Raw genomic sequence first — 17,982 nt, 5'->3', positions numbered from 1 at the left:
AAATGTTCGTAAACTTCCCGAAAAACAGCTTTAACGAGGACATGAATAACTTTCATTGTTTCCGAAGGAAATAGTCGTTACGAATTTTTGAAAAGTATGAATTTCGCGCCGTCTTTTCTTAACCGTCGCATTTGAAATTGGCGCTGCGATCGACTCCGCGCCGAGAACAGGTCGGACGATGGCGACGCGGGACGAACGGAAAGAAGAAAAACAATGATGAAATCCAAAGAGTCCAGGGGTCATTTTCGTTTCTCTATTCACGAGAGTCAACAGTTAAGCAGGTAGACAAAGTGCTTTTAAGCTTTTAATACAATTTATATACAAAAACCAAGTTTTCCCACCGTCAAGCGTAATTGTTGCGCAAGGAGCCAAGGGAGGACGTTTAATGGCTGCCATTGCGTCCAAGGTGTCGTCCTTGTCTAGACACTCACTTATTTTCTTTCTTTCTTTCTTTCTTTCCTTTCCTCCCATTGTTCGCCACCTGGCGGGGAAATTTGTGTTTCGTCGTAAAAAAAAAAATCCAAAGAAAATCTCTTGCCAAGCGTCTTATACGCAGTATTACGCAATATCAGGGTGGCCAATCCCAAGTTTTCCAGAATATTTTCTCCCTGGGATCCGCGGCGAACGTCTTTACACGATTTTACACGATTTAGGCTTTTCTTTTTGCCAAAATGATTCGGACATAGAATTTTTAACTCCCTGACGTCTATTAACTTTCTCCCTATTAACTTTCTCCTGATATCAGAGCTGTCTGACAAAATTGGACCCAGCTTACGTAACTTTGACAAACTTTCCCAAGGATCTCTCTCTCTCTCTCTCTCTCTCTCTCTCTCTCTCTCTCTCCCCCCCTTCTCTCTTTCTCTCTTTGTGTTTTAATCGAGAAACTTTTCATCAGAGTCGCTCGAAAAATATTTCCTTCTTCCTCTGCTTCTTGAACGAGATTAAGAAAGCTCCAGTCCGTGTACAACAAGGTAAGCTTTCGTTTCTTGCAGAATCAGGAGCAGCTTTCTTGTCGTTTTTATTTCTCTACTACGGCGTGTCGCTTCGTTGCGTACGGTACTTAAGCTCGAGTAACGCCTTAAGGAGCTTCGTACGAGCGTTCGATATGGACTTTTATATTGCAGGTTTTACGTTTCCATATAGAAGCTGATGTGTATTGTGAAGCTAAGGGGCAAACCTTGCGGTACTGTCGGTATTACGTTATACAGACTCTTTTATATATATATATTGAGACGTTTCGTGATTTTTAAGTGTTTGGAATCACGAGACTGTTTGTAGGGTTTGTGCACTGGGCAGGCGTCTTTAGAAACAATTTAGACACTGAAGTTTTTAAATTAATAAAACAATGACATATTGTCCTATAAATTACAGACTAGGTATCCTTAATACTCTATTTTGCTCTCTTTCACACACATACACACACTTTACAATTTAAGGTCAAATATTAAAGGTCCTATATTCTCTTTCCTTTATCGGCGTCGCTATGAGGTCGATAGGATTCTTGAGGAATTCTAGGATTTGAGTTCTCTCAGATACTGTTATGCACATCCACAGTGCGCTATGCACTCTTATGCGGGGCTCTTGACGTATCCATCATTGAGAATGAATGATTGGGAAGGAAAAAGGATAAAGGATAGGGGGGGTATAAGGTCGGAACGTTACAATATATATATATATTTTGCTTTTTCTTACATCAAGGACAACAATTTTTTCTGCCGTCTTTCATAGGTCCCATGTGTACATAGCACCTTGGGTATAGATGGTACAGCGATATCAGTATCGGTTAAGGATTCTAATCGAATTTCTTAGCAAGGCGAGAGGCAACAGGAAAATTTACTTTGAAAAGATTTCGATACAAATTTTCAATTATCGCAAGAGACGAAATTCCCGTGAAAATAGTCAGCGACTTCTATCGTACTTTATTTTTTGTACGATTTTCGTAAAATTGATACGATTCTTTTTTTTTACGAAAAACGAAAATTCGATCACGTTAAAAGAATTATTCAAAAAATCTTGAGAGATGTTATACGGTCAATTTAGAACCACATATAGTATATACATATTCATCCTCGATACACCTCCGTACTCATATCAACTTTTCTATAATAAAATTTATCAACGTGTTACATAATGTCGAAAAGAGTTTTATAAAGGAGATCAATATTTTTCCCCTGACTCTACGTACTCGAGTGATTGCTAATTAACTTGAAACCCTCGTTTAATTTCTTAATTGATTCAGGCGTCAATAACCCACTAAACGTTCCTTTTCGATTCCCTCAATATGATTAAAGGCAATGCAATAGACCGTAGCCGCCACTCATCGACATTCCTATCCATTATTTCCTGATCTTATGTCATTAGTAAAACCAATCAATAAATTATATTACACCCAGTAACACTTTAATCCATGATAGAAAGAGTCGTTGATATTTCCAAAATAAATAAAAAAAAGAAATCCCAAAACTAAGTCAAATTAATATGAAATTTGTTTTTCAAAATTTATATTTATAATTTTAATTGTAAAAAAATATTTTCCCTCGTTTATACAATACACTCGTATTATCTGCATCCATTATTACACCCGGATCCCTCCTGTGGGGGCTGAAATACTTCCACCGAATTATTTCCACAGAATGTTAAAAGCGGCTGTATAAATTTAATTACGCGCAAGACCGATCGCTCGTCTTCTTAGGGATAAGCCTTAGGACGCGAGAAATGTCCTTTCGCCTATCCCAAGGCCGATTTTATAGGTTGCCGATATTAACGCTCCAACGGAACGCTTATGAGAGAAACGCGATAGCGCGTTGGTACCCGGGTGCGGCTTTAGCTGGCAGTCCGTTGGCTGGGGAGGAGAAAAAGTGTCGTAGCCGAGAAAAATAAGCAGGTATACGTAGAAAAGGACGAGACGTAATAACAATGAGGAAAATCGACGTACGTTTGACTGAGACGGAACGCAGTATCGACTAACGACAATAACTCTTGAATAACCTCATTGGGACATACCGGAGACGTCTCTTTCTTGCGGCCGAAGGCTGTTTGCGGAACGTAGAGAATTTTTCACGGCAATTCATTCGTCAAATTCAAGTATCGCTTGCCGGTGTTATTTCTTACCGTGACTTGACACTCTGTGACATCTTAGTTTCTCGTATCACGTATCTCTTCAGTGTGACTTGGACTTTACGTTCGTAATACAAGGGAAACGTGCACGGAAAAGTATCGAGCGTGGATTGCGGGTTTATCGGTCGGTAAATCTATTGACGCGCTCCGTCGGTAAGTCGGTACACGAAGCTGACGGAAAAATGTGTATTGCTGCGTGACTACATTTATTCTGCGCCCCGCGTGTACAGGGATGCTCAAAATTATTACTAGAGTGCACTGCTAAACGGTATCGAACCGTGGCAATACTTTTCAGCGGAACTGTACTCGTGTACGAGTATCGATACTTGTATTTTTCTTTCACCGGTATAATTTGCGATGAAAATATATTTTCGTCGGTTCGCTAATTTGAGCGATGTTTCAAACTTACAGTCAATTTCTCGAGTTGGAAATTGTGCGAGATTGAAGGCGGGGGGGGGGGATAAAAAATAATGTATATACAAAAGAATGCTATGTTCGTATTTTTTTGGGAAAAAAACCATTCTCGTACGGTTGGCTGTCAACCATTTTTTATTCCCCAGGGCGGCCTAAATCTCCTTGTGTTTCATCTGGGTCCAATGTGTTCCCTGGATGTGGATCAAACGAGACACCTTTCATTCACGGACGTCTTATTCGTAGAATTGCCCCAGGTGGAGTCCCGACATTTTTCTGCTTCCTTGCCCTGGACAGAGATCGATTTTGGTTCTTCGTAGTCCTTTTTTTCCCTTTTGCTCATCCTGATCATCTAATCGGAAGGTGTGTCTTGATGTCACCAGATGAAAAATAATATTTTGCTCCCTGACGACTACGCGTTAACGAGTGTTTGATCAGAAATTAATTAATTAGTATTTTGGTCGGAGAAAGTAAAAAATTTTAATTATGAGGAATGCGAAATTTCTTTTTTGCAAAGGTAAGAGGCACTTTTGAAAATTACTTTTTTTTTAAACATTCGACGGGACTTTAAGTTCTAGGTGAAATTTTTATTTGTATGCGAAATTTTTTTTTTACGAGACATTCGCCTTCTTCGAATTTTCACTTTTCACACTTTCTTCCTGGTAGCGAAGTGTTTCATCGACACGAGGAAACTGAGAGGGAGGCTCCTTTCTTCGCAATGGAAAAACTATAGAAGGTCAACTCGACCGAAGATTCTTTTCTACCACTCGTTACTCCTCGGGGAGTACGAACTTTTCTGGAACCTTTTGAACTTTCTTTTTTTTTCGAACGTTTTTTTTCACTTTTCGAGTGACTTTTACCAAATATTTTTTTTACGTTAAATACTCTAACTCGCTACGGGTATTCTCGTGCGTTTAGTCGGGAACGTTAGCTCAATTAAAATCATCGCTAAGTTTTCTCATTAAACAAAACCCTTGAGTCTCTTTGTTTTTTCTCTTGACGCTGACTCCAGGAAGACAAACCAGATACTTCCCTGCTACCTGATAGTCATTGAACGGCCTATCGTTTTCTTCTGGTACAGTTGCTAATTCGCTTATCGACCGAGTCTCAAACTTACCCACGTTCTCAATTATTGACTCATCTGTTTTTCCTGCTAACTTCTATCTGGTTCATATAGGATCTATATACATACTGGGTGTCTCAAAGACCTTCTACATAGTATGTATATGTATACTGAGTGTAAAGTTCAAATTGCAAATTTAAATTGCACTTTTCGCATTTGCGATATAACGAGAGTGCTTGGCTGTGTCTAGACAAGTAGGTAAAGTGATTTATTTACGTAATTAGTATATTAAAAGACGAGTCCAGCTGGTAAACAGATAACGAAAATACGTTTTGTCTCTGTAAGGAATAACAAGGTGAACAATGCTCGAGGTGATAAATTATATGGAATTTTGTAAATGTGCGATAATATTCATGAAAGTGGTACAGGGTGATTCATTGAGCATCGATTAACGTTCCTCATGAAAGACTTAGCAGACGTATTGAACGCCGGGGGCACCGATGATCATTTACATGGATCCCTGTAAAAGGACAAAAATTACCACCTGTCATTATGGTAGTAGTGCTCTTTTTTTGTTTATGAAACGCCTGTTTCTAAATGCCTGGAACTCGTTTAAATGCTAGGGACTTTTTTTGTCTTTTTTTAAATGTCTTTACCGTAAAGTCGTTTGAACGATTAAGCCTGGAGAATTATGGTACATCGAGGGATTTGGGGATAAAAAATACTAATAATGTTGAAAATTAAACAACTTATTGTTTTTCTTTTCTGAGTGTGATTTCGAAAACACGTGAAAATTATCATAGTGAAATGTTACGTCGGCTTTGATTGTCACTCGAAGGGAAGGGGGTGACTAGGAGATCGATAAATTTTTGGGGAATTTTATGAATTTCTAGGAGCGCATCTTGTAGTTGGATAATCGAGTCATTTTCGTGAGCGTAGATGTAATTTTGTAAAATTTTATCTTGACAACGTGCGTCTGTAAGTTTGACCATAATTTATATAAATTTGTTGAATTCGTTAAACGCTCTTTCGTTACGTGATAATTAATCATTGGCGGAAGAACGTGCCTCGATATTTCCCGTAAGATAGGACACGATTTCCCAAGCGAAAGTTTTCGTGGGGTAGAAAATTTGAATATTTTCAAAAACGTGACATTGCCGCAAAACTAAAACTTGCATGAAAAAAGAATTTCACCAAATTTTCTTTTAATTATCAATTTCATACGAAATTTTAAATGAATAATATATTTCACGATATCTATTACGCTCTTGATAAGATTCACTTTTTTTTTTTTGGATAATCCAGAAATTTTGATAATTCATGTTGAGACTTATCAAAGAGACTTAAAAATCCATGTCCCGTCTTTACTACAGCTCCGTCGCTCTAGTATTCGCTCTTATTTGACTTCAGTCGTCCGTAAAATTAGGGACGATTGACCCAGCTTAACTCCTGACTCGTATTCAATGGCTGAGGAAAGCGCGACAGCGATTCCAACAGAATTTCCACACTGGCGCCATCTCTCGGCTAAATAAGTGACCGACGATTTGTCGTCCGTCGCGAACAAAGCTTCGAAAAAGTGCCGTTGGCTCAAGGTGAGGTTAGTCTGAGAGAATTGCGCGTCCCTCTTCGTCGTCTTCTGTTGTTCGATACACAAAGACCGAACAAAAGGTGCTTTTCGATTTTACTGTTTATTTCTCAACGAGGAGCTACGACAGAAGCTCAGAGCAACGTGTCATTTGTCTCGAGCACAATGGCGCCAGTGTCGTTTTCAATTACCATAAAGTTCAACTAGTGCTTTTTTCCTAGTCCTCCCCCCGCCGCCCCGGCCCCTGGTTATCCCTGTGCTTATAAAAATTTTCATTCCACTCTAATCAAGGTCAAGAGGAAAAGCTCGCCATCGGCGTAGACCCTAGTGAAAAATGGTATTTCGCGAATCGCGTCTTACCACGTCAAAATTTTCAAGCGGAATAAGCTGCGAAATTTCCTTTTTCCAGTTCGTTGCAAGTACGCACGGAGCGGAGACCTCGCGGCGCTCGCACTTTACTACCAGTCGTAAAAGCTTGAGAATAGGGAGAAGCTTTATTCATGGGTAAGAGAGCTTCTGTCGTTACGAATAGCCAGGCTTCTTACTACATGTCGATTTAAGAGTACTTTTTTTTTTTAAACCGATTACTGCGTAAGTTGTTTTTCTCCTATCCCCCCCCCCACTCCTCTCTGCCCCTCTGCCAAATTTCAAATTTTTGTGATTTTTCAAATCACAAAAATTCTTCAAAACTGCTTTTAAAGCGTCCGACGAGTTTTCTCGTCCGAGTGACGTCACCTTGTGTTTTCGCATTTCTCAGAAAGGTTAATTCACACCGAAGCCTTACAGTCGGTACACCGTTTCCCTCCATCCTCGTGGTAAGTATTTCCCTCTTGAGTTGTCAACCCTCCATCCCAGGCCAGTCCCTTTTATTCACTTTTACTCCATCGCAGAATCCTTTACGAGGACGTCTCGTCGTTGTCTTCGCACTTAAAGGATGCTGCGCTAGACACCGTTATACATATATACGCACATTATTATTATACCTCACATCATTCGCACGATATAACCCATATAATAAAAACGTCCGGATACTTATAATTGATATTTTCTCAAAGCGATTGACACTCGAACCTTTGGTCAAAAAAAAAAAGACAATAATTTGTAACGAATCGTGTGCAATTGTCATTTTCTAAGTGATTTGCTCCAGTCTGCAAAAATTCTTAGAGGGTTCATGCGATGGAAAAAAAGGAATGGATAAAATTTTGGTTAATCATTAAGATCGAAGATTTTGCATAATATTCGCTATCCATGTAACATCCAAGTTGAACCGCAGAGGCTCAGCAACGTTTAATGCGCTCGTTGTCGCTCGGTGCAGTCGTTGCAACTGCAGCACGTTTCTTGATCATTTGAAATTGCACGTGCAATAACGTAAGTGCTATTAATTAAGTGCACATGCGTAAATGAAGTTGTTCGACGTGAAACACTTAGCCGGAGTACGTTCTTGGAAAGTGGAGCACACGTGGCGCGCGTCTGCTGTCTATTATAAAAGTCGAATAGAACTTTTTACGGGAATCGCATCTCTCAGACTTGGACGTTCAGCACGGATGACGTTCAGGATGGATGCCAATGTGCGAACTACTTGGAAGACTCAGGCTTGTATCTGGCGCAGCTACAACCGTGCAAATTTTACAATTAATAGTTTGGTGAAAATTATTATTTTTTTCTCAAAGATCGTAGGGGCTCGGTGAGAAAACTTTTTTTCCTAACGAAGCGAACTTTTGTTATTTTCTTCTTATTCGCGACTTTCAATGGATCGCTTGCAATAATAAAATTTTATGATTGTCAAATAACAACTTTCAAGCGTGAATGTTGAATTTCTCTTATTTATTATTATTTTTCCCGAGAATATCACTGCGGCCAAATATAAGACCATTGAGGAAAAAGACTGTTTCGTGGAAACCCGTGAAAAATATCGTCGTGAATAGTATCTACTATTATATTTATTTTTTTGATTTCTTTTCCTTCGCCAAATAAAATACAATCGATCAGTCCCACCACCCTAAAACCCATCTCCATTTGCTTTGCTTTACATTTCATTCGCTCGTATTTCAAGCCCAAGTACAAATATTAGCATAAGCTTCGCGAGCCTGCCAAATTAGTATGCGATACTGTAATTGAGATTTTTCCCGTCTTCCCAATTCATTGCCGTCCGCTTAATAGAGCCCGAGTTGATGGAGACTTTCGTCGAGGTTAAAAATTGCAAATACAGCCAGTCGCTAACCCACTGGTGTCAGTTATACGAAATATTCAAAATTTTTACGAAATTCCACAGTTCCTTGTGAATTAGTTAAATAGAATATATTCTCACGTTAAACTCGATCGAATGAAATTTAACGAATAATCATCCGCAAGCTTTCGACCTTGTTACTTTATACATGGAAAATTCATTTTCATTAATGCAAACCAAAACGACCCCTCAAACCCAAAACGACCCTTGCGGTTGCCGTTAAACCCTCAAGGATAATCCTTTCCTTTATATCCATATGTCCGCGTGTATCGTGGCTAAAGGGGATTCCAAAATTATTTTCCAAATTTTCGTACCGGGATCCACCTTATGCTGAAAGAAAAATGTCAGTCACTTAGTAAAATAATATTTTCATGCTGCCGACAGATGCCCGGAAACACGACAGTCGGTAGCACCGTCCAAGAGGAGGAGCTCCGTCGTATTATTGCGGAACGCGAAAGAAAGTGCATGGAGCAGCTGGCTAACAACACGGCACCGCCCCCCCCGGGTAAGTCCGATTGTGATTCGTATTAAATACCAAGTCACGTGAATTTATCATTGGTGCAAGAGGAAGTGACGTAACAAAGGTTCGCCTGGATCGTCTAAAGGCTTCGCAAACTGCCTGAGAGTCTAGAAGACGTCTGTCGCTTAGGGATAGGCCTTCGTAATGCATAAGCGTCCTGAAGGGATGGGGAAAGGATGAATCAAGCTACTGAAAATAATTTAAGTAACGGCGGAAGGCTGCTTCCGGTTCAGTCTGGTACAAATACGGTACAAGAATATAAATATACTGAATATTTTAATTAACGCAAAACCTTTAATCTAATGAACAAATTGAATTTTCATGACCGTCGATCTTTGCTTGAATCGAATACATTATAATATTTGCACTAGATGCTTTTTATTGCTTTATATTAAATAGACAAATTCGCTGTTGCGCGAAAGTTGCTCGGTAGGAAAATAAAAAGTGCGAATTAATACCGCAAAACTTTTTTCGTCTGTGTATAATTTCGTTTATTGGGTCTTACGTTTCTAACGGACGTAACAAATTTGGATTTTTTTTTTAAATTTCATATAATATATATATACTATACATATCGTATGAAATTTTGCACTTCAAATCAGTCGTGTGTCGCGTCGCAAAAATGATCTTTTTCCACGGGAGTCGTCGAACCTTTTGGAAGCAGGACGGGTGGGGATTTTGCAAAATATTTTTCGACGTCCAACACGAGCAAATTGATTTTTCGAAATAATCGCGTAATTTTTTCTAGCTTCGACGCTACGAGTTATTATTACTTTTGTCAATGAAACTTTGAAGCCTCGGTTATATTTATACGGCGGACTACAGTCGCTTTTTTCTGTCCGATGTAATCCGCGGGTATCACGTGGATCTACCCGAGGCATCCACGTCGTCACACGTAGGGTCCACTTTGAACCCTCATCTTCCCCTGCTGACGAATTCACGGATTACACGATTCTCGTAAACACGCGTCACGTACACGGTTCCGTAAGTAACCGCACCTGAAAGAGATGAAACGAAAAAGTAAAAAGGCTCCGCGCTTTTACCATATTTTTAGGGTGCTTGAGAATCACATCACGACGTCCCCTTTCGAATCCACCTCTAAAGTCTGAAGGTGGCCCGAAGCTTTCTTACGTTTTCATTTCTGAAAGAAAAAAATCTCATCGGCAGGATAACTTATAGAGAGAGAGAGAGAGAGAGAGCGAAAGGGAAGCTTCTTTTAAACCGAATTTCGTTCCGGTCGAATAATTTACTTAAAGAGTTTTTCTACCCGTGAGGCTTTTACTTCCCTTTGGACAATCACGTGCGCCACGGAATCTTCGTATTTTCTTGTTCACACGTGTATTACATGTAAGAATAAAAGATAAACATATCAACACGAGAATTTCCGATGGTTTGAAATTTACTGAAATGACGGTAAAAAGAAAAAAGAAAAGGCAAAGCACATTGTTAAAACGTAGAAACGAAAACGCGTTGGCTGGGCTTCGAATGGAAGGAAGTATAAAGGTTCACACGTGCCGTTACGTCGTGACGCCGTGACGCCGTGACCCGGCGTGACCCGGCGTGGCTGTAGGAGCTGAAATCTTTTCCTTGCCAACTGAAAAGTATCTTTCCCACGCAGTGGAACTGTTTAAGGGACCACTCGACGGCGTCGTCAACTATATGGATTCCGTACGCCTTAGGTATATGGATATGGGTCCTATGGGTCTAAAAGAAATCGTAGGCTTTGAAATTTTATCGGTAGAGCAAAGGATGCTTTTTCGTTATTTGGCCTCAACTGTCGTAAATCATTGGCGCTTCTTTCCTTGATCCCTGTTACCAGCCGTCGAACGTGGCGCTAAGAGTTTTCCGTATAGGAGTCTGAGGATCATTGCAATTAGGAAAACGACGACTGCCACGCATGAGAAAAAAAAGGCGTAAACGTCGATCAAAGCAACCTGCCACCATTCTAGGTCCAGGGCTGGCGACCTCAAGACGTTTCCGTTGCGTATTACGTATTCGACCCAATAGACTGCCAAGTCCAATGGATTTGTTGGACGGTCTTGGAACAGTTTCGAGACCTTCTTCATGTTGTCCCTGCGAGATCAATATTCATTGGTCAGTCATAAGTTCAGATACGTTGCTCGAGTCATCGAGATAAATAAATTGTGGACTGACCTGTACGTGGGATCGTGAAGGATGGTTGAGATAGCTTCGGTCAATATTTTTTGGTCCACGGTAGCATAATCTATTGGAACCGCCAGCTTCTTCCTGGCGCAATGATCAATGTTGATGATCTGATCGCCGAACAGCGGCATGCCGATCAAAGGAACCCCGTAATAAAGAGATTCCTGTACAGAACCAAGACCCCCGTGACTTATGAACGCTTTGATGTTTTTGTGCTCTGAAATGGAAAATTTGCACCGATATAGGTCGAACTGGCGCATCTACTGAAAGATGTGACCTGCTCCCAGTCTGCTGCAACTTCCGGTACAGTCCAACTCACTCAATACTTTGGTCTGTGGGAGCCACGGTAGAATCATAGTGTTCTCAGGAACACCGGCTGGCAGGTCCTCCTTCTTGGCTATCTTCATGAGAATCCTCACGGGAGCGACTTTCCTGAAGGCTTCGTAGAAGACCTCGATGATTTCCCGGGGAAACGTTTCGAATCTCGCCATGGAGCCCAAGGAGAAGAAAATGAATCCATCGTCGGCCTCGTCCAGCCACTTTTTCAAATCCTACAGTCACGAAACGAATCACGAAACGAGTCACGAAACGAATCCAAAATTCGGACTGATCCGTTGGTACGGATCGTCTTTCCGTTACTTCAAGTTTATAGGACAAAAACTTGCCGGTGAAAATTCAAGGCCGTCGTCCCCTTGAAGGTGCAACCCTCCCACCTCCACCACTGCTGGCGTAAGCGGCCGCGGATTGTTGAACGAGAAATGCGAATTCACCAGAATCAGCGAGATGTTCCTTTCCAATTCTCGTACGGTAGGCGCGTCCGGTCCAAAGTGTTTCTTCACTATTTCATTCTGTATCTCCGTGTTTTTCCTAAAACTATATGTCATCATGTTTTCCATGAAAACATTTTTGACTCTCTGCCAAAATGTCATCGGTAGTTGGAAGTCTGAAAATGGCGACGGTACGAATGCCGGATTCGATGGGTTACCCATTGGTTCGTTTAACCATGGAAATAGGACTGACGTGATTATTCCGACAACCGGAACTTTAAGATGATGTCCAAACGCCAAATAGCATTCCGCAGCAAACATCTGAATACGACAACAACAAAAAAAGTACTAAAGCATATCTCCGTTTCTCAAGTCATTGCACCTTAATGCAAACGAAGTACGGTCTAACGAAAACGTAACGATTATCCTATTCATAATTTTAAAAAATAATAACAAAACTTTAACAATCAAAATGATCTTCAAGCACAGACACTTATCGTCTAATCTTCTCAGTGACTGTTAGCACGTTCGCCTAATTGATTTTTGAAAAAAAGTTTCCCAAGGACAGTCCCACTAAAATGATCTCAATCAACGTCCCCTCGCAATGGGATGCAAAAAGATATTATTCGTGCAATGTAAAACTGCCTTAATAAATGGAAGAAGAAGAAAAAACGGTCGAGATTACATCAACTCTATTTTTAAAAATTAATCCAAAATTAACAACGCATATATCCTACCTCATGAATAACCAAATCATAAGGTGGATCTTGCGGTGGATTTCGAATGATCTTCTGAATCTCCGGATGATCCATCAGGCGGCAAATATCCAGTCCAGCTATATTCGTCAGGTATGTCAGGTCGATTGACGAAAACTGTTGAATCACATCGAAAGGCAAATTGTTCACTATTTGCGGGAGTGAACCCGAGATGTTGATATCGGTGTAATTGGCGACCGGTTTCTCCAGTGGAAAATGACTGACAACGTCGACCTGGTGACCTCGAGCTGCCAAGGTCTTCATTAAATAATTACACATAATAAAATGACTTTTTCCATGAAGTGGAAACAATCCCAAAATCCTATAAGCATCTCCACTTGGACATTCACTCAGGAATGTTATTCCAATTAACATTAAAAAATACTGAAACTTCATTTTACACGTGTCTTTAATTCACAATGTCTTAAACGCTTTTTGAACACTGACTTTTTTAATCTTACTCTCGAATATGGTTCCTCATGAAGTTCCTACTTATCACAATTTCTCACATTATTTCCTACAAACGTATATAGCTGACAATACGCATATAGATATAAATCGTGAGCAGTTTGTATTTGTAATAATGTCTTTATAACCACTGCTACCGCACAAATGCTGCGGCTAGTACCGTTGCTCCATGCTTATATAGATGTCTGATAGCCTTTGGCTAGCCTTTGCCTTCGTATCACTGCAGCGATAACTTAGCAGATCCAGCTGCGGCTAATGATATAAAATCTAAGCTATCATTGAAAATTGCACTTTTATCACGTTATGTCTATATTCTGTCTAGGATAAGGTCTTTTTCCTCTTTAATCGAGATCTTATATTTCGATTAAATGAAGTTTGGCGTCCGGTTGGCGGCTATCGTTACGTTGAAGTCTGCGCATGCGCAGTAGTCGCTGTTCACGTTATGACGATGGGTATGCTGGGTATGTTGAAATCTGTACTGTCATGGTTATTGACCCGTCCTTGTTTATCTGCTTAGCGACTGAGTGAGAAAGAACTGCTGCCTCGTGACTTACAGTCAAGCTCAAGATGTACACAAGACGTACGAAGACACTCTGTATAAAAATTCCCTCAGCATCTTGCACAGTTGGCTCAGTAAACGTAACGTGGACTGTACTTGCGTACGTCCAGTTATACGTATATTGCATCATTACAAAAAAGTTTAAAAAAGAAAAAAAAATATTACAGTAATTCTTTCCTGGATGTGACGACGCTTCGTTTTCTTATAAATTATTTTTATTTAATATTATTCTCACACGCCTCTATGAACCAACAACCTAGCTCGATTTTTTCTTTGATACTTTCACTTCTCCCACAGCATTCCAGACTAACGACACTACGTACTTAGTCACCAAATAGATGAGATAAATTGTTGTCAGCAAAGCTAATAAAATCGTGGCGTATACGTCTATTAATTGAATCTGCCACCACGGTACGTTTGCTCCTCTTGCTTTTAATGAATCTCCACCGTTTCGAAGTATATACTCGATCCAATAGATGGACGTATCCATAGCCGACATGGGACGATCTCGAAACTTAATGGATTCGTGTTTGGCAGCTTTCCTAATGAAATGAAAAATTATACTTGTTAATTATTAATGACATTTTTTGTACTTGGTCACGTAGTCGGGATGTTTTTTCTTCTTCTTATCAGTTTAATTACTTATCAGCGCCTGGCTCAGGTTCGTGTGGAAACCCTTGTGGGATCCGTTATCGCATTATCACCGGACGCTACGCACTTACTTGCAAATGGTGATTTAGGTATTTCAACATATTTTAGGTTTTGAGGTGAACCTTGAACGATCAAGGGGTCATGTCGGCCACAAGGGAAATTATATTGCAGCACGACGACTTACCAGTAACTGGGATCATGGAGTACAGCATTCAAAGCTCTCCCGAGGCTTTCGACCGTTATCTCGTTATGGTACAGTGATACGGCCATTTTCTTATCAACGTATGTCACAACATTTAAATATTGATCAGCGAACAATGGAATGCCTACGAGAGGTATGCCGTAGTATTGTGCTTCTTGGAGACTCATCAGACCGCCATGGGTTATGAATGCTTTCGTATTAGGATGCTCTGGATTGGCGAACATTGTAAAGAATTAATTTTTATTTAGAATTAACGTTATTCACTATCAGGTACTTACTTAATATTTGTACTTGGGGCAGCCACGGTAAGATTTTTACATTTTTCGGAAGTCCCTCCGGCAAAGACTCGGCATTGGTTATTTTCATGAGGACGCGAATTGGCGCGATTTTCGAAAAACACGTGTATATCGCAGACAGGGTCGCATTGGGAAAAGTTTCGATATTTATCAGTGAACCCAGAGTGAAGTATACGAGACCTTCTGTACTTTCGTCCAGCCATTTTTGAACTTCCTGAAACAAGAAAGGAAAATTAATTGATTTGATTTTTTTTTTCTTTTTTTTTTTTCACTATTTACCGGCGACGATTTCGACTCCTTGTCCTCCACGTGAAGTCCTGCCACTTCTACGAGGGCCGGTACCACTGGTCTTGCTTCGAATTGACTGTGATGCGTGTTTACCAAGAGTAACGAAAGTATTTTTTCCACCTCGCGTATATCCGGCATATCCGGACTCAAGTATTTCCTCATTAGATCCGTCTGCACTTGCGTTACTTTTTGAAAATTATATTTCGATCGCGGTACGCTCAGGGTGTTTTGTAGTCTACCCCAAAAGTTCAACGGTGCCCTAAGGTGGGAATACGCATCGGGATAAAGTGCCGGTTGAACTGGATTCCCAATCATTTCGGCCATCCAGCTAAATTCCAAGCAAGTGGCCACACCGACTACGGGCAATTTCAATAAATGACCAAATCCCATATAACAGTGGGCGCCGAAAACCTGAATGAAAAATGAAGTAACAGCAAAGAAAAAGAAAAAAAAAAAGAAGAAATCGAACAAATTAAAAAAACATTTTCTCACGTCATTTCACTCACCTCGGTAATAATCAAATCGTATGGCTCGGAATTGGGCAAACTTTTTATAAAATTTTGCATAACATCCGTTCCCAATAATTCGCATACGTCGTTGCCAGCCAAGGTTCCCAATGTCATTGCAATATTACTCTGAAACTTGTCGTCCAAAACTCCAGCAACGGAAAATTGTCCAACGATACCCTTGATTGTTCCGTTCAGATTTACGACAATCGTGTAATTCTCCATCGGTTCAAGAGAAGGATAATGACTTATTATATGAACCTGATGACCCCGTCTGGCCAAACCCTTCATCAGAGCATTGGTCATTATCGCATGGCTCTTTCCATGAAATGGAAAAATTCCCAAAATTCTCGAAGCCTCGCAAAGTGCAATTCGACTAATGAGTACAGTCAGTAATAAAACTTTCCATCGTCTCGCAAACATGCCTCCACCAATAACCGATACTTCTCACGCACTGTAAATAATTCTGACGAAAGTTTTATTTTCATGGGCTATTTATATGACGATTTTATTATTATTTTTCCTTTAATTACAAACAAGAATTTAAGGCAGGATCAAATAGAATAGTTAAACAGGTAACAGGAATCAATTCTGGTTTGTTTTAATTGTATCTATGGACAAATAAAGAACGGATCTACACGGTTCTACGGATATTTCAAGACTAGCGTAACACCAGCGCGACTGTGCATTATAGAATCGTTCGACCTCTGTGAATGTCTGTACAATATAAATAATAGTTCTACCTACAAGGAATATATGGTAATATTAAAAGAAAAAGAAGCGCAAAAGTCATTGAGAATTCATATTGGACTTTTAAAGTTTTCCCACTCCTTTTTAACTATGTATCTTCAGATTAGACAGCAATTAGAATTATAGCATACATTGTGAGTGCGGACTAAACTAAAAGTACAATCATATATAAATATATATATATGTGTTTTCTTGGAACTTGAGAAAAATGTAGTCATTACAAAGTGACAACATCGGATAATGACAAACATAAAACTGAACAACATTCATCGCATGTCTGTCAGACTGTGGCATTACTTGACGACGATTCCTTGCTCGTTCCACTCAGATCCAAATTCCCACTGTTGATTTCATATATTACGATAATGCGTGTCACGATGACTTTTCTTTTCATACGTCATACCCAGGTATCAATAAATTATCTAATCACGATGACAAATTGAAACTCGTACCATATGATTTATCTTTGTAAACATAAATCAGTCAATGTTTCAATGATATGGCCGTTTGAAAGTTCACTTACGAAATAGCTATTTCCTGTCTATTCCACACTGTTCGATAAGTTCTTTCGGATTACGTAAAATCTTGGAATGGGTTGATTGTCACGTAAACATATCGTTTCTTTCGCGTTATCAGGCCTGTACCTTGCGACGGTGTCAAGATAACACGGTTCAATTTTATTAAGGATTATCCTCTCTCTCTAGTCTCTCTCCAATCTATATCTCCATAATACCAAAGAAAACGAGTACCAAGCCAATGTTCTTAACTGGTAGTAAAATCCTAAAATATCTATGTAAATTAAATCCTTTGACTGCCGAGCACTTCGGGCTCGAACGTTCTGAATTTTCAGGAAGCGCCTCGCAGATGCGATCGCCGCGAGTGGGATAATGAGTCCGTAGCAGTTAAGATGTTAGATCTGAAATAATAATAAATCGCGAAGTGATTTTTCGATTCACGGTCACAAGGTGACTCCAGCTACTGATTCAGATGACGTTTATCTTTTCAGCTTCACTTTGAGTCACCATCTGGCTCAGGAGCTCCGCTCTCGGGTTGATTCGTAACTTACGCCAATACTGTCGGAAAGATTTGCTATTGTCGAGTCGTGGTCGAGGTGCTGGAAGTTGCCGTGGAGAGATGCGAGCCAAGAGTTACGTTACCGATTCGCTAAGGAAACGCTCTCGATTTAATTCAAAGGGACGACTCGAGGAAAAGGATAAGAGTTATCGGCTATAAGGATCCCGACTAATCGTAACTATTAGTTCCGGAATTGGACTATTGTCAAAGCCAGTCTGTCTTGGGACACCGATCGGGCTGACTAGAGCTGCTTCGCGCTCCCGTGCTATCTGTTTATACTTTTTCTATCCGTCTTTCCTATCCGGTATCAAAGGTTCCCGCGTTGCTCTCGCAATATCTGGAAAATCCCATAGATTTTCTGCGCGCGTCTCCTGGATGAGGTTCTCGGCCTTCGCGGATCAGCTGAACCAGCTCCGGTGAGGATCCCCAATTTATTAACTGGTGGAGGAATTTCGATTTTATTGCTCCTATTCTCTCAGCTACGTTCTTGATCGCTCTCTCTCTCTCTCTCTCTCCATCCGGCACTCTTTATCTCACGTTTACTTCGACCCTCTCTATCCTCGATCTAGCAGCCTGAACG

At 40.3% G+C, this 17,982-nt stretch overlaps 3 protein-coding genes across 15 annotated transcripts in view; 1 reads left to right on the top strand and 2 right to left on the bottom strand.

The window, feature by feature from the left end:
• The window catches only part of LOC107272469 (calcitonin gene-related peptide type 1 receptor), a 75,523-nt gene that overhangs the window by 15,797 nt on the left and 41,744 nt on the right, over positions 1–17,982 (top strand). For 9 of the 12 annotated variants that reach the window (XM_025089784.1, XM_025089778.1, XM_025089777.1 and 6 more), the window contains one exon: positions 8,788–8,908. In XM_025089784.1, the coding sequence (XP_024945552.1) occupies positions 8,788–8,908 (121 nt within the window). Of the gene's footprint in view, positions 1–6,007; positions 6,260–6,313; positions 6,514–6,585; positions 6,681–8,787; positions 8,909–17,982 lie in introns of those variants that run through there. The other 3 variants (XM_025089782.1, XM_025089781.1, XM_025089783.1) reach the window with 3 other exon arrangements.
• On the bottom strand, positions 9,390–13,091 carry LOC107272472 (UDP-glucuronosyltransferase 2B30-like). Its single transcript, XM_015749663.1, has 5 exons — positions 12,591–13,091; positions 11,752–12,174; positions 11,406–11,637; positions 11,078–11,303; positions 9,390–10,996 (listed from the first exon to the last, which is right to left on the bottom strand). Exons 1-5 carry the CDS (start codon positions 13,002–13,004, stop codon positions 10,708–10,710), a joined length of 1,584 nt encoding a protein of 527 aa, XP_015605149.1. The 5' UTR covers positions 13,005–13,091; the 3' UTR covers positions 9,390–10,707.
• Positions 13,702–16,223, bottom strand: LOC107272471 (UDP-glucuronosyltransferase 2B31-like). 2 transcript variants are annotated; one of them, XM_015749661.2, is made up of 5 exons: positions 15,579–16,215; positions 15,064–15,483; positions 14,767–14,998; positions 14,471–14,696; positions 13,702–14,177 (listed from the first exon to the last, which is right to left on the bottom strand). In XM_015749661.2, the coding sequence occupies exons 1-5, from the start codon at positions 15,999–16,001 to the stop codon at positions 13,892–13,894; spliced, it is 1,587 nt and encodes a 528-aa protein (XP_015605147.1). In that variant the 5' UTR covers positions 16,002–16,215; the 3' UTR covers positions 13,702–13,891. The 2 variants fall into 2 exon arrangements, with proteins under 2 accessions (XP_015605147.1, XP_015605148.1); XM_015749662.2 differs by lacking the exon at positions 13,702–14,177 and adding an exon at positions 14,274–14,408 and having other exon boundaries at positions 15,579–16,223.

The sequence above is a fragment of the Cephus cinctus genome, unplaced genomic scaffold (assembly GCF_000341935.2).
Source record: "Cephus cinctus unplaced genomic scaffold, Ccin1 Ccin1_scaffold1184, whole genome shotgun sequence".
Taxonomy (NCBI): Eukaryota; Metazoa; Arthropoda; class Insecta; order Hymenoptera; family Cephidae; genus Cephus; species Cephus cinctus.
Note: the sequence above shows the minus strand (reverse complement) of the source record. Positions and strands in the feature narration are given on the sequence as shown.

Bases quoted from the DNA above. Each gene is read 5' to 3' on its own strand.
- LOC107272472 (XM_015749663.1), bottom strand. From the start codon at position 13,004: ATGAAGTTTCAGTATTTTTTAATGTTAATTGGAATAACATTCCTGAGT. The intron at 12,175-12,590 runs GTAGGATATATG...TGTCGTATTCAG, and splicing joins ATGATTTGGTTATTCATGAG to ATGTTTGCTGCGGAATGCTA. The intron at 11,304-11,405 runs GTGAGTTGGACT...TTTCCATTTCAG, and splicing joins CCCACAGACCAAAGTATTGA to AGCACAAAAACATCAAAGCG.
- LOC107272471 (XM_015749661.2), bottom strand. From the start codon at position 16,001: ATGTTTGCGAGACGATGGAAAGTTTTATTACTGACTGTACTCATTAGT. The intron at 14,999-15,063 runs GTAAATAGTGAA...TTCTTGTTTCAG, and splicing joins AGGAGTCGAAATCGTCGCCG to GAAGTTCAAAAATGGCTGGA. The intron at 14,178-14,470 runs GTAAGTCGTCGT...TCATTTCATTAG, and splicing joins CTCCATGATCCCAGTTACTG to GAAAGCTGCCAAACACGAAT.